This window comes from Hyperolius riggenbachi, chromosome 5, assembly GCF_040937935.1.
Source record: "Hyperolius riggenbachi isolate aHypRig1 chromosome 5, aHypRig1.pri, whole genome shotgun sequence".
NCBI classification, from domain to species: domain Eukaryota; kingdom Metazoa; phylum Chordata; class Amphibia; order Anura; family Hyperoliidae; genus Hyperolius; species Hyperolius riggenbachi.
Genome location: NC_090650.1, coordinates 383038617 through 383055601, shown reverse-complemented (window position 1 = coordinate 383055601; position 16985 = coordinate 383038617). Strand labels below are relative to the sequence as shown.

Sequence of the window (16985 nt, the reverse complement as noted above, 5' to 3'; positions counted from 1 at the left end):
GTAAGGAGGGAAGGAGGCGGGGCAGTTGCTTCCTGTAGCGGCGATATGCATCGCCGCTACCATGGGAACCGCTGCCCCGCCTCCTTCCCTCCTTACAGCAGACGCAAGACGCGCTGCTGTTATAGGAGGAGATAGTACTTCATGGAGGAGAGCGCGCATGGGAGAATCCGGAAGCGGCCGCCCGCCCGCTCATAAGGTAACAGAAGCGGCGGGCGCACCATTTACGCATACTGGGCACTATACTAGCTATAGCTGGGCCACTATACTAGCCATGCTGGGTACTATACTAGCCATGCTGGGCACTATACTAGCCATGCTGGGGAACTATACTAGCCATGCTGGGGAACTATACTAGCCATGCTGGGCACTATACTAGCCATGCTGGGCACTATACTAGCCATGCTGGGCACTATACTAGCCATGCTGGGCACTATACTAGCCATGCGGGGCACTATACTAGCCATGCGGGGCACTATACTAGCTATAGCTGGGCACTATACTAGCCATGCTGGGACACTATACTAGCCATGCTGTGGACACTATACTAGCCATGCTGGGACACTATACTAGCTATAGCTGGGCACTATACTAGCCATGCTGGGCACTATACAAGCCATGCTGGGCACTATACTAGCCATGCTGGGGCACTATACTAGCCATGCTGGGGCACTATACTAGCCATGCTGGGGCACTATACTAGCCATGCTGGGGCACTATACTAGCCATGCTGGGACACTGTACTAACCATGCTGGGGCACTATACTAGCCATGCTGGGGCACTATACTAGCCGGTGCTAGTAAAAAAGGGCGCACAGGGATAGTGGACAAAAAGGGCGCCGCCATAGACTGCAATGCAAAATATCGGCTATTCGGCGCCCGACAGGAAAAAAGGGCGCCCGAGAAATAGCGGTTACAGGGATCTTGTTAACAAAAGTTTTCGTTTACAGAATAAGGTTTATAACAAATATCGTTTACAAGTTCGTTTTGAGTTTGTGTTATACTTATTTTTTCGTTTTTAAATTTCGCTTATATCAGTTTTTACCTAATTTTTCGTTTAAAAATTTCACTTACAAAAGTATAACAACTACATTTTCGTTTACACTTCTTTGATCATTTAAAAATTTGTTTTCATATGTATAATACGTAAATACCGATTTCAACCTTATTGTATTAGAAATACATCGCTTTTGGTATTAACTTTGTTTTTTGACACTTATAATGCGTTGATTATAGTTACTAAAATATCGCTTTTAATGTTACTGTTATTTTAAGATTTCTAATGCTTGTAAGGCTATCTATTGTATTGTATATATTTATATATACTTTTATCTATTTATAATATTAATGTATACGTGATTTTAAGGCTATTTTAAAGCTATTTATTCTATTACAAGTATATAAATTATTTTATTCATGTTATTTGTAGAGAAGTATTTTAAGGATTAAATATATTATTGTTTATATGTGTTTAGGGTGTTTGTGCGGTGGGGATGGTTAGGTTTAGGCATTACCAGGGGGGTCTAGGGGTTAGGGATAGGTACAGGGAGGGTTAGGTATAGTTACAGTATAATATACGCAATCAGGGGGTGGTTAGGTTTAGGCACCACCAGGGGGGTCTTAGGTTTAGGCACCACCAGGGGGGTCTTAGGTTTAGGCACCAACCGGGGGGGGTCTTAGGGTTAGGCACCAACCGGGGGGGGTCTTAGGGTTAGGCACCAACCGGGGGGGTCTTAGGGTTAGGCACCAACCGGGGGGGTCTTAGGGTTAGGCACCAACCGGGGGGGGGGGGTTTAGGGTTAGGCACCACCAGGGGGGTCTTAGGGTTAGGCACCAACCGGGGGGGTCTTAGGGTTAGGCACCAACCGGGGGGGTCTTAGGGTTAGGCACCAACCGGGGGGGTCTTAGGGTTAGGCACCACCCGGGGGGGTCTTAGGGTTAGGCACCACCAGGGGGGTCTTAGGTTTAGGCACCACCAGGGGGGTCTTAGGTTTAGGCACCACCAGGGGGGTCTAGGGGTTAGGGATAGGTACAGGGAGGGCTCTGTGTGAGAGTAAGGTTAGGTATAGTTACAGCACAATATATGTAATATATACAATTTATTAAATTATATATATTTAAACAAAGAGGGGTCTAGGGGTTAGGGATAGGGAGAGATCTGTGTGAGCCTACAGTTAGGTATAATTACAGTAAAATATCTGTAAAACATACCATTGCATTGCTATGCTTAATACAAGTGTAAATATCGTTTTTCTTATAGACGATATTTGACGTTTCTTTTCAGAATTCGTTTGTTGTTATAGACGGTATTTTGCCATTTCATTTCCGTTTATTTAACCTATTTAGCACTAAATTTTCGTTTACAACGCCTTAAAAGAAAAATATGGTTTTGCATTAAAACGTAAAATTTCGGCTATACCCCGCGCCCTTTTTTCCAGGCGCCCTTTTTTGATACACGCATACTAGCCATGCTGGGGCACTATACTAGCCATGCTGGGGCACTATACTAGCCATGCTGGGGCACTATACTAGCCATACTGGGGCACTATACTAGCCATACTGGGGCACTATACTGTGCACTTTACTAGCTATACTGGGGCACTACCTACCCATACTGGACACTATATTAGCTATACTAGGGCACTACCGACCCATACTGGGACTATACTAGCTATACTGGTCAATACAAGCTATACTGGGGCACTATACTAGCTACACTGGGGTAACTATACTAGCCATACTGGGGCAACTAAACTCCCTATACTAAGGCAACTATGCTAGCTATGTCGCCGCACCCCAGCCCCTCCCCCCATAACCCGCTGCGCACGACACTGTCCACTAGGTCGCGCGCGCAATACTCCCCCCCCCCCCCCGGGCCTCGGAAAAAAAATTTGGTCAGTAAGTGGTCCTCGGGCTGGAAAAGGTTGGGGACCCCTGATGTAGAGGGTCAAAGATGACCCTCATGATGCACTATGGGGGCGAATGGAACTTCCGGAAAAGTTTGTGGTTCTCCGCGATCACAAACCCCGGAAGTTCGCAGGCGAACCGTTCGGGCCATCTCTATTCATGAAGGCCAAAGCTATTACGTGAACACGAAGTGTTCACGCTTGGCTGTGTTGTATTGCGCAAAAGCGGATAGCATAGATTTGTACTGTGATCACGCGCCTACGACAGTGACCGAATATGCGCTTGCATGCATTATGGTTTACGGAGTATAATTGGTTTGGGAAAACGCCTAGACTCCGGGACTTTGCTGAGGCCAACAGATGTGATGGATTGTGTCGCCAGGCGTTTCCCCTACAGAGGATTGGCATGTCCCCTGTTCCTTGGGTGATATTGCTACAACACTGGGTAAAGAAATGTTGATGCATGCTTACTCATAATTACTAACCCTTAACCACTTAGGGACCAGGGGATTTTCCCCTTATCTGTTATCTGTGCTGCGTGGGCACTTCAGCCCACAGCACAGATCGTGTTTCAGCCAGGGCGATCAGACTCCCCCCCCCCCCCCCTTTTTTCCTTACTAGGGGGTTTCCTGCTGGGGGGGTCTGATCGCCGCCGGCTGTTTGGGTTTTGCGGGGGGGGGGGGGGGTGTCTAATTGAAGGCTCCTCAAAGCTCGCCTCCGCAGCGCTGTTTTGCCCTCCGTCCCCTTCCCTCCCTCCCCTCCTTGCTGTGGGCGGCACAGGACAGCGATCCGTCCTGCGCTGCCTCTGATAGGCTTTAGCCTATCAGATGCTGGCAATCCCCGGCCAATCAGAGGCCGGGGAACGCCGATCTCCTTTACGGCGCTGATGTAAACACCAGGGATTTCTTCCCCGCGTGTTTACAATTAGCTTGCGATCCGTGAAGTGACATGGAATGGCCGATCGGACGAGCGGCCGTTTCCATGGAAACCCACAAACGACCAGCCGCCACCTATCGGCGTTAGCTGGTCGTTATGTGGTTAAACTATGATTCTGCAAGCCTACATAATTATTATAACAGGATTGTAGCTCAATAAATATTATAATTGAACCTTTCCTCATGTTTTGCTGCAATTCATTTTACCCACTACGGTGGTGAGCGAAGTTAGAGGGTTTAAAAACCCTTCCCGTGAGGCAAAACAAGTGGCTAGTGTGCGATTCCAACGCAAGTGCTCCTTGAACCATCCGCAGGCAGAACAGGTAAAGTCTATCAGTCAAAGGATGGCCACAAACTAACGGAACATGGAAGTCCAGGGCAGCCAATGTCAATAATGCCACCAGCTGGCAGGTGGTGGCAGAGCGTCATTCCCAACAGTATAGTACAAGAGTGAAAATCAAAAAACACAAATAATTTCCAGGATGAAAGGTTTACATTTCTACTGCGCATTATGTTAGAATTTAAATAAAACTTACATTGTTACATAGTTATTTGGGTTTAAAAAAAAAGACATCCATCCATTGAATTCAACAAGAAGTTCAAAGGAGCTATCACTGATAACCATTTAACCTCTTGAGGACCACGGTCTTAAACCCCCCTAGTGACCAGGCAATTTTTTGCAAAATAGGCCACTGCAGCTTTAAGGGCTCACTGCAGGGCCACACAATTCAGCACACAAGTGATACCCCCCTCCCCTACCCTTTTCTCCCCACCAACAGAGCTTTGTGCTGTTGGTGGGCGAGGACCGCTCGCAGGATGGGGGTTTTTTTTTTTTAAATATTTGATTTTTTTTTCATTCATCAATACTATTTTTTCTTATTTTTATACAAGTCCCTCCCTTTGCCTGCCTATGACACTGATCGGCTGTCCTAGGCTTCAGCCTATGACAGCAGATCGCTCCTGTCTCCCCTAGGGGGACAGCCATGTCACACGGCTGTCCCCAGTACAGTGCTGCCTTAGATCCCAGTGCTGTACAGTGTTATCAGACGGTGTTTTGCCGTCTAACAGTCCCTAGTGGTGATCGCAGCTGGGAGACTGATGACAGAGCGGAGCTCCATCATTCAAGCAGGGATGCGTGCGCGACCCCCTGCAATCTCCACCCCTAGCACTTCACGCCAATTGGCATGGAGTGGTCCTGGGGCTGCCGCGCTGCTCACGCCAATTGCCGTTGAACAGTCGTTAGGCAGTTAAAGTAGACCTGAACTCTTGCACACAAGGAAAAAAAGAGAGAAATGCACCCTGTGTGTTTTTAGAGAGAAAAGCCTATCTAATTCCCCCTTATCTGTAAGTAATCAAAAGTGTAATTTCATCTCTCAGCTGTGTCAACACAGGAATTCGGCAGCCTCGGCAGACACAGCTGATATGTAAACACAGGATGTTAACGCTTTCTCTGCTTCCATGTAAGCAGGAAGTAGACACACTGCAGATGTAATGCAGAAGTTCTGTAAGTTGTAACAAAGAATTGTTTTTATTAAAGGTTATTATGCTGTTATTTATCTTTTAGGCCCGCTTCACATTAGCGTTCCCTGTCCGGATTCGCCGGGCCGGATCTGGACCGAATACTGTACAAACAGAACGTACGTTCCGCATAGCAATGCAAAGGCTATGCGGACGTTCACACGCGTCCGTTCCGTACAGAACGGAGCCGGATCGGATCCAGACTCCGGACACTTTCCCAACATGCGCTATTTTTTGGTCCAGAACATCCAGCCCACGCACCCGGACCGGAGCCTGACTGCACCATCCGGATAAAGAAAGCCAATGGGAAACGGAAGCACAGAACACACTGGAGACAACACCAGACGTTCTACCCCACTTCCTATGAGGATTTATAGCGGCCATTTCGGATGGGGACACATGGGCCCAGCATGTCTGGAGTGGAGCAGCAGTGACTAACGTGCTGGAGCTGTTGGCAGTATGTCAGAGGTGGAGGTGAGGCCTAAACAGCGGAGGACCTGATTCTACAGGTGCACCTTCTGCAGACCCCAACAAATTTTAAGGTATTTTGTGATTTATTTTTTTTTCCCCCCACGGTTCCGGATGGCAGGCTGAAGCAGTCCTGATGCAAACGGACCGGATCCGGATCAGAACCGTATGGTTCCAATCCGGATCAGGTCCTGATATGATCCGGATCCGGTCCGCTTTCGAAAATGTTGAGAAATGTGAATAAGCACACTTGACTGTTAAGGTGTTTTGCTTTTTTTACTTTTAGTCACACAACTTTGAGAGGCTTTGAGAAGCAGAGAATTTATACAACAGCCAGGCATGAAGCATTATCTAAAATACATTCAGCAATGACACCTGCTATACATCTCTTACTTCAGGTTCCCTTAAATAACTTCGATTTACATTTTGTGTTCCATTGCTAGATGCAGACATGTATCAGCAGTTCTGGATTCTTGTATCGTATATATACGTCCTTAAAAAACGTAACTTCAGACCAGGGGTGTATCTATATGCGCTTCTTTGTTTCCATCGCTGTGCGCATGTGCTTGTCCCCGTCACTGTCCCACAGACCTTCCACACATGGCAGGTATTCCCCCCCCCCCCATCAATCCCCCCAAACCATGCCACAGGGGAGCGCGTGCAGCCAGACTGCAGATTTACCAGGCCGCCTAGCGGAGGATCCAGGAGGCCTGGATGGACGGTGAGAGAGATATCAGCCTGAAGGGGGCTGGAGGAAGCCCCATATATGTATAACTTTTTTTGTCGTCACAGGCACACTAAAGGTGGCCACACACCATACAATTTTCATGCAATCTGACTGTACAATTTCTATACAATCTTCAAAGGCATCCATGTAGTATAACAGCACTTGGTGATTGATTGTAAAGCCAGACTGCATGAAAACTGTATGATGTGTGGCCACCTAAAGTGCTTTGGGACCTACACAATACAGTATTAAGCAAGTGGTTTTAACGTTTATGTGACTGGGAAATTAGTTGCACCTTTTTACAGTTACCACTAGGTGGCAATGCTGTTCCATGCCATTTACAGAAAGAGAACTCCACCAAACACATACAGCAGTTTTTTCACAACACACTAACCCCCCTCCCCCATGAAAAAGCATTGGGCTCATAGACTTCACTGATTCTTAGAAGCAATGACTGCAAATTGCGCAAAAGGTGGATCAGCGCAACACCAGGCCGCCTCTGAATGGCCTCCAATCAGAGGTGCGCTGAGCCCCCCCAGAAACTACAAACGCACCTTGAACCCAAACAGAAGCTCTGCATATACACCAAAAGCATGGCTGTTAAGTGGGAGCAGCTGACCAAAAACGAAATAAATTAGTACATAGCAAGGAAATGAACAGCGCTACTTAAAAACAGGCAAGTGCCTACCTGCAAAAGAGTGCAAGCCCCACTTGTGGGATACACACCGAGCATACACATGGCCTGTCTACCACTAGAGGAGGAAGTTAGTTTCCTGTAACAGCATGCAACCTATTTAGTACTCGTCCCTCCCACTGCGAAGAAGTCGATCCTCCATGGGAGGGGCCTAACCCTAACTAAATCCTAACCTATGTATATGCATAGCCTGGGTGCGGCTAATCAAATAAAATCGAAAATTGCGCAAAAGGTGGATCAGCGCAACACCAGGCCGCCTCCGAATGGCCTCCAATCAGAGGTGCGCAAGCAAACACTTTCTACAATTGGACATTGCACTTCACATAGCTGCTGAGAAATTCTGGTCCACTCTTCTCCGCAGAACTACTTTAACCTCCCTGGCCGCATGATTCTTTCCAAATTTTAGGGTCTAAAGGCGTTGCAATTTTTTTTATGTGCTTTTAGACCCTAAATTCTGAAAAAAAACATTAAAATCATCCAGCAGCCCCTACACAGATCCACAACTACCAGGATCTAGCGCTGTAATTATCCTTCCTATCCTCCGGGTGGTGATCTACCCCTACGGTGAGATCACAATCCGTCGTCATGTGACAAATGGTGATCTTGCCCAAGGGATTGAGAGCCTCAGAGGACTGGAAAAAGATGGGCAGCGAGCATTCATTTTCCAAGGGAGGTGAATTACAAATGCCGGCTCTTCAAATACCTTCTGGCAGCTACCCTGAGCCAGGCTCGGGATAAACTGTCTCTGCATCTTTTTTCACCGCGAGCCAGAGTTGGGAATACCACCAAGGAGGTTAAAGAGAACCAGAGATGAAGAACACCACAGGATTTATACTTGCCTTCCTCCACCCCCTGAAGTCTGTCTGGTCCTCTCCATTCTCCCACAGTCTGGCTCTATAAATTTCCCACCTGGCCCAGACACAGACCACTGCACATGCACGGCCCTGGCTGCATGCACCCCCAATTACACTCTTGTGGCTGGGAGCTTTCGGCGCATGAGCAGTTCACAAAGACTTCTACTGCGCTTGCGCATAACGCTCCCGGCAACAGATGATTGGATGATACAGGCGGCCAGGATCTTGCATAGCCTCACAGTGGCGCAACAGAGGGTACCAGTTGGAATACAAGGGACCAGGGGCTGGAGGAAGTTTTAGGTAAGTATAAATTCTGAGGTATTTTTAAAGGACACATCCAAGCTCCTATCTATAGCTAATCATGTCATCTGCTCCAATAATCAATCTACAATTAGATGGAGAAAAAGTAGAAGTTGTAACAGATTTCATCTTCCTGGGATTGATGCTCTCTGCAGATGGTGACTGCAGCCATGAGATTAAGAGACGCTAAGCTTGGGAGGAACGCTATGGCAAGTTTAGACAAAATACTACAGAGATGTCACTATACTAACAACGATCAGGATTGTTAAAGATATGGTCTTCCCACTAGTAACACATGGCTGTGAAAGTTAGACTATATCTAAGGTCATGCAAAGAAAAATGGATGCTTTTGAACTGTGGGTGTGGATAAAGCTACTAAGAGTTCCCTCGACTGCCAGAAGATCTAACCAGTCAATGCATAAAAAAAATAAGGCCAGTGAGTTCAGAAGGGCTGATACTCATATTAAAGAATATCCCAGGTGAAAAAAAAAAAATAATGAGATAAACAATTACATCTATCCTCCTCCTCCTAAAAATGACTATTATAGTTATCCCACAGTTTTATTGTATATCTAAATCTATTTTTTAAGTTTTTGCTGTTTCATTGCTTCTTCTCAATGACACACGCATTGAAGTATGCCAGAGCTAAAATCTATGAACTATTGCCCCTTTGTATCTCTGAAACTATTTTCTGCCTGGAAAATGTTTTTTTGGCTGTAATTTCTTATCAGTGAGGGTTATGCTGTAGTCCGACCCTGTCCTGACCTGTACAAAAACTGTCATTTGCATACCTGATTTTTAACTCTTTCAGGCAGAGAAAGTAAAAAAATAAACATAGCCTAGTTATTTGTGTGCTCTGCACTGTACATACACATGTTTATCTCATCATGTCATATGTCATCTCGGGTGTCCTTTAAGGGCTCGTTTCCACTATCGCGAATCTGCATGCGTCCAACGCATGCAGATTCGCACATGTAATGCAAGTGGATGGGCCTGTTTCCACTGTAGCGTTGTTGAGGTGCGTTTTTTTCAGCGGTAAAAAAACGCACAAAACAGCCAACGAATTAGCCTGCGAGTGGAATGCATGCGAATCGCCGCTAATGTATTTAATAGTAAAAACGCATGCGTTTGTTACATGCGTTTTTACCCGCTATTTCGCGTGCGATTTCGCACCTTTTTCAATTTTATTTTGCCCTGGCAGTGTCATGGTTAATTTCGCATGGCACCCTGCCATGCGAAATCGCACGCGAAATCGCGGGTAAAAACGCATGCGGAAACGCATCCACATGCGTTTTTACAAGCGTCGGAATGCCGGCGAAATCGCGTCGCAACAGTGGAAACGAGCCCTCAAACTCAAATACTTTAGTTACATATTACATTTATTAAAAAGGGATATGAAAGAATTGAATTGGAGAAAGTGGAAAGAGATATTTTGGCTATGGATAGAGGGTTACTCTTAGAAGAGAAGAGAGAGGATAAGAAAACTATGTTTTGCCCCTTTGTGACGGATTACAGTGTGCAACATAATAAATGAAAGAGAATTCTGAATAAGAATTGGCCGATATTAATAGAGGATCTGATATTGGGTCCATTGATCCCTAAACGACCAGAAGTGATATATAGAAAAGCACCTAACATTAAAGATATAATAATGGGGAGTGCTATAGCTCAACCACATTATAGGGGATTAAGCTTTTTTGGAGAGAAAGGTTTTTTCAAATGCAGAAAGTGCATAGTTTGCCCTACCTGTATTGAGACTCCTAGAATGCAAACTATTTTTTCTGATACCTATGAGATTAAAGAATTTATTACATGTGAGTCCAAATATGTAGTTTATCTATTAATTTGCCCTTGTGGTTTAAAATATGTGGGTAGGACTAAGAGAAAATTGAGGGAAAGATTGGGGGAACATGTAAATAATATTAAAAATGGGTTTGAAGGTCATTCAGTCTCAGATCACTTTACATTGAAACATAACAGAGATCCATCAGGTTTAATTTTTTGTGGCATTCAAAAATATTTAAACAATTGGAGGGGTTCTAATAGAGTAAGGGAAATATCTAAACTTGATATTTAAAAGTGGATATATGAGCTAAATTGTATAAACCAATATGGATTACATATTGAATTAGACCTGAATTGTTTTATTTCTAATGTATAAAAATAGGAATTTATATGTAAGTTGTAGTAATTTATTTGATCCAGTAGATGGCAGTGCAGGATTACTTTTAAATGATGTGGTGTAAACAGGACGCTGTCCATTCTCAAACTTAAGTCAGGAAAAAAAATGACATTTACTCACCCGGGGCATCCCTCAGCCCCCGGAAGCTGTATGGTGCCCTCGCAGCCCCGCTCCGATTGTCCTGTCCCCGCCGTCGGCTACTTCCGGGTTCGGCGACAGCCGCCGACAGGCTGGGAACGCGGCTGATTTTCCGCGTTCCCAGCCGCTATATCACCCCTCTATGCTTCTATAGCGTATATATATATATATATGCCGATCCAGCCATCCGGTCATTTAGCCCCTGAGGAAACGTTTGGCTGGACGGCGTCCTGTGTCATTTACATGCTGTATTCTGCTTTGGGTCCCTGTCATAAGGACCCAGATGTGAGTGTTTTTATTTCCTTCTATTGTGTATTTTAAACAGAATTTTTTCTTAAATATAAGACTGATACGCTTAGATGAGCCCATTATTGTCTTTTATACATGTATTGGGGAATGACTGCGTACGGGAGCTTGTGAATCTTTGCTGACACCTGCATTTTGGAGAGGAGGCCAGCTGGGGAGATACCGGTCGTTGATCACATACGCTCTGTTACAGACCCTATAATCAAGGTCTGTAACTATCTGGTAAGCGCATCCAGCTTTTCGGTGCTTATGTTGGTGGAATGTCTGATTAGCGCCGAAGGTTTACATATATAATTGATGAAGACGCTACACTGAAGTGTTTGGACTTTGGCTGCTTTTCAATCATATCATTGACAATTATTGATGGTTGCGCTGATATATCCTTGTATTGTTACATATTGAGAAGGCCAGATTCTTTGACGAAATCCTTGATGCTTAAGGTGGCCATACACTTATAGATTTGCAGCAGATTCGATCAGCAGATAGATTTCTGTCAGATGCCTGTCAAGTCTGAATCTGACAGCAATCTATCTGATGTGTGCCACACACTAGGAACAGGATTTCCAACAGATTTCAGAATGAAATCTATGGGAAATTGATCTAATTGCATTATTTGACCATTAGATCCATTGCAACTCTATGGGCCATCGATCTGCTGCCAGCAGCAGCTCAACCTAGATCTTGCATCCTGTCAGATCGACCAAATGGATTGAAATCGATTGAAATTGGCCACAAATCGATCAATTGATCGAATCGATCAGTCGATCGACCAGTGTATGGGCCCCTTTAGAAAAATTGAGGACAAAAGAAGAAGAGGAGGGCAGAGGCTAAGATGGACAGACAGCACATGTGAAGCTATGAGCAACAGCTGAAAGCAGCAGTGACTGACAGACACATCTGGTGTAATAAAGGTCTAACACCCAACCCCACCCCCCACCAGTTGCAGTGCCTCTGGACAGTGAGAGTGCTGGGGGCATTGCAAGTGCTGCTCCTCTTTCTTGGGGGTACGAGGTCTACACGATGTGTCCCTGTTGAAATGCAAACTATTTTGCATGTGTTAACTCCTGCCGGGCAAAGCAGTACAGGTAGTTTAGGCACCTCCATCACCAGGAAGGGGGAAGCATGGATGTTAGCTCATTTGCCATTTGGGTGTTGTGCCTACCCAGGGGGAAGGGGGGCATCTCGCCCACAAAAAGGAAGCAAATCACTATGAACTGCAACACAAAACCTGGCTAACCCTCCTAATTTCTAACACTAACCCTGACTACCCTCCTAACACTAACCCTGACTACCCTTCCTAATACCTAACACGGACCCCGAATACCTCTCCTAACACTAACCCTGGCTACCCCCTTTTAATTCCTAACACTAACCCTGGTTACTCCTAATTCCTAACACTAAATCTGATTACCCCTCCTAATAACTAACACTAACCCTGGCTACTCCTAATTCCTAACACTGACCCTGACTACTCCTCCTAATTCCTAACACTTGCTACCCCTCCTAATTCCTAACACTGACCCTGACTACTCCACCTAATTCCTGATGGCCCATACTCACGGGCAACTTTTGTTGCATGTCGCAAGCACACGGGAGCGTGCTTGCGACATGCTGGCGACAGCTAGTAGCCAGGTCCCTCCTATTACACACGGCGGAGGGACCTGGCAACTGATGCGACGGAAGCTGTCGCCGTTGTCCCTCCCCCCGCCGGAAGCGCCGTTTATTTACTATCATGTTGCTGTCGCTAGTCCGCGTACTCACGCGGACTAGCGACAGTTGCGGCGGAGGTGCGGCGGCGACTGTTGCCATGCGATTGAAACTTTCAATCGCATGGCGACATGAGCGACGGGCGACAGTTCGGGGTGCGCGCGCGTGCAACGGCCCATACTCACGGGCGACCTGTCACCGCAACACGCGCGCGCCGCGTGTTGAGGCGACAAAAGTCCCTCGTGAGTATGGGCCATCACACTAATCGTGGCTACCCCTCCTACTCCTCCTAACACTGACCCTGACTACCCCTCCTTATTCATAACACTAACCCTGACTACTCCTCCTAATTCCAAACACTAACCCTGACTACTCCTCCTAATTCCAAACACTGACCCTGGCTACTCCTCCTAATTCCAAACACTGACCCTGGCTACTCCTCCTAATTCCTAACACTAACCCTGGCTACTCCTCCTAATTCCTAACACTAACCCTGGCTACTCCTCCTAATTCCTAACACTAACCCTGGCTACTCCTCCTAATTCCTAACACTAACCCTGGCTACTCCTCCTAATTCCTAACACTAACCCTGGCTACTCCAAATTCCTAACACTAACCCTGGCTACTCCAAATTCCTAACACTAACCCTGGCTACTCCAAATTCCTAACACTAACCCTGGCTACTCCAAATTCCTAACACTAACCCTGGCTACTCCAAATTCCTAACACTAACCCTGGCTACTCCAAATTCCTAACACTAACCCTGGCTACTCCAAATTCCTAACACTAACCCTGGCTACTCCAAATTCCTAACACTAACCCTGGCTACTCCAAATTCCTAACACTAACCCTGGCTACTCCAAATTCCTAACACTAACCCTGGCTACTCCAAATTCCTAACACTAACCCTGGCTACTCCAAATTCCTAACACTAACCCTGGCTACTCCAAATTCCTAACACTAACCCTGGCTACTCCAAATTCCTAACACTAACCCTGGCTACTCCAAATTCCTAACACTAACCCTGGCTACTCCAAATTCCTAACACTAACCCTGGCTACTCCAAATTCCTAACACTAACCCTGGCTACTCCAAATTCCTAACACTAACCCTGGCTACTCCAAATTCCTAAAACTAACCCTGGCTACTCCAAATTCCTAAAACTAACCCTGGCTACTCCAAATTTCTAAAACTAACACTGACTACCCCGCCTAACTCCTAACACTAACCCTGGCTACTCTTCCTAATTACCAACACTGACCCCAACTTCCCCTCCTAATTCCTAGCACTAACCCTGACTACACCTGCTAATTCTTAACACTAACACTAACCCTAACACTAAGAGTGGCTACAACCATTATTTCCTATGTAGTAGCTGACAGCTTGGGTGCCCAATTACTGTTAATTTCCACAGGCGTCTATTAGATGGCTGCGCATCCTACGCCCAAATGACCAGATCTACCCACCAGGCTCAGCGTGAATATGAAAACATATAAGAGGGAAGCAGCAATGAGAGGCTGGTACAGGGCAGTGTGACCTGCTCTGCACAGTGGAGAAGTAATAGAAACATAAGCTTTTACAGATAAGAAGAAATGCGCACAGATTTGTACCAGGTTTAGCTTATTGCATTTAGACAGGGTTGAGGTTGATAGCATGATTGTAATGTCCTTGTGCAACATATAAAGCCGGCTATAAGAAGGAAACCGGCTAACCAAAATCAACCGCTTCACCCGCAGCTCCATCTCCTGACATTTCAGCATAGAAGAGCTTACACTTTTCTGGGTCACATTTATTCGGGTTTTAACAAGTATTCCAGTTTTATCAAAGGAGACATAAAAGCACAGATTCATAAAAACTTACTCGATCATCGATAATCCGAGTCAGCCATCGCCTGGTCAGTTTGTGCTTCTGGATCGCCTATATAAAAGAAGTACAGATGATAATAGGATTATATATACACATACACAAACACAATGATCTGTTGATAAAGTGGTATCCACTTACATTTCTTAAAGGGAATCTGAAGTGAAAAACTTATAGGATAATGATTTGTATGTGTAGTAAAGCTAAGAAATAGAACATTAGGAGCAGAGACATAAGTCTAATATTGTTTCCAGTACAGGAAGAGTTAAGAAACTCCAGATGTTATCTATGCAAAAGAGCAACTGATCTCAACGACTTTCAAAGTCGCAGAGAGCTCTGTCTTCTTAAGCTTATTATCTCAAGTGTCAGTCACTGTATTTTTTTTTTCTTGAGAAGAAAAGTTCAAAAGTTCACTAGCCTGCTCTGTAAAATCATTTAGAATGCTGAGTAGTGTGTAAACTGCTAATATTAGAGAATAATGCAATGTTATAAAAAAAAAAAAAACTGTCACTGAAAATAAAAATATGAGAATATTTTCTTTACTACCTTTGTTCTAGTAATTATCCGTACTACACAACCAATTCATTATATCATATTTTTTTTTCGCTTCAGTGTCTCTTTGAAGCTTTGCATACAGGCAGGAGTGAAAGCAACCAATATATAAAAAAAAATAGAGGCGGCACACCGCTGGCTGCAGAAGTTGCTTGTACTGCGGAACAGATACTACATGTTACCGACCCACGGGTCCTTCATCAGGTTATGCACATGTAGTGTTTCCACCTCTTTCTTTATATTGGCAAAAATCAGTAACCCTTCGCACACTCGCATGCACATGTTCAAACACATGCATTCACAGATTCACTCCTCCAGGCACCACTGTTATCCCTACAGCTAAGTTAAAAGCCGGGGTCTTAGTTCACAGAAGAATGCATTCCCATGCTTAGTCACCTATACTGCGCAGAAGTACCCAGGTAAACATAGGTGTCCTAACTCTGGCCCTGTAACATGCATAGTGCAGACATGCAAACACATTCATTGCATCAAACCTATCAATGGATTAGGAGCACACATCCTGACGTCCTCTCCTGGGACAGATAGTGCATCTTACCAATCGCACAAGGTAGCTAACGTAATGTATCCATGTGCACCATGCACATCCACCAGCATAAGCTGTCTGCATGCTGACAAAAAGCACAAACGGGAAGGAGGGAGTGCACTGAATTAAAACCCTGGCCACAGGGGTCAGTATCAAGAAAAACGAAGACCCTGGATTGTAACTTGGCTGTAGGGATAACAGTGGTGCCTGGATGAGTGAATCTGTGAATGCATTAGTTTTTTTTCTTGTTACTGACCCCTGTGGCCAGGGTTTTAATTCAGTGCACTCCCTCCTTCCCCTGTATGTGTTTGTCAGCATGCACACAGCTTATGCTGGTGTATGTGCATGGTGCGCATGGATACATTACATTAGCTCCCTTGTGCGATTCGTATGATGTGCTATCTGTCCCAGGAGAGGACGTCAGGATGTGTGCTCCTAATCCCTAAATCAGTTTGATGCAATGAATGTTTGCATGTCTGCACTATGCATGTTACAGGGCCAGAGTTAGGACACCTATGTTTACCTGGGTACTTCTGCGCAGTATAGGTGACTAAGCATAAGAATGCATTCTTCTGTGAACTAAGACCCCGGCTTTTAACTTAGCTGTAGGGATAACAGTGGTGCCTGGATGAGTGAATCTGTGAATGCAATTGTTACGATCTGCATCTGCTGGTAAATTCCTGCATGAACTAACTTTGCTTCACCAGCCTCCTCCATGAATGTACAACCTGAACTTTCCTCTGCCCACCAGCAGAGGGCGGACTGTATAGAGATCTCTCCACAGACAGGGAGGAGGCCTGGACTGTCACATGGTCTCTCAGCATGCCATTTAAGCCACACCTGTAAACTAACTAGTTGCTAGCTCTTTGTTCCTGGTCCTAGCCATCCTGCCCTGAGTTCCCTGTTTCTGGTAATTTAGTTCCTTGATTCCCTGCTGTTTTGATCTCCCGTGTTGACCTGTGCTTTGTATACCGACTATTCTTTGCCTAGCGATTACTGTACTGTTTGATCTCCTGTGTATGACCTATGCTTGCTGACTATCTGTGTGTCGCCTCCTCGATTGTTTATCCTGCATTTATATATATCTATTGTGGTTACTATTCTGGATCCAGGGTCTGTGTGCACACAAGTTCTATACACTGGACCTACTCTGCATAACTCGCTTTATGCAGAGAGGTCCTTGTATAAACCCTGATTTTCATACCTTGTTTGCTTATTGTATATATCTGCCTGTATTATTTTGATGCAGTGTTTTGTATGTGTGTAGAATACGTTGCCTGCAAGTTGATACTGA

The 16985-nt window shown here is 45.3% G+C and overlaps 1 protein-coding gene across 4 annotated transcripts in view; it reads right to left on the bottom strand.

Annotated features, from left to right (window-relative positions):
• Positions 1-16985, bottom strand: part of NDUFAF6 (NADH:ubiquinone oxidoreductase complex assembly factor 6) — a 129262-nt gene that overhangs the window by 91946 nt on the left and 20331 nt on the right. For all 4 annotated transcript variants that reach the window (XM_068234879.1, XM_068234881.1, XM_068234882.1 and 1 more), the window contains one exon: positions 14593-14649. In XM_068234879.1, the coding sequence (XP_068090980.1) occupies positions 14593-14649 (57 nt within the window). The remainder of the gene's footprint in view (positions 1-14592; positions 14650-16985) is intronic.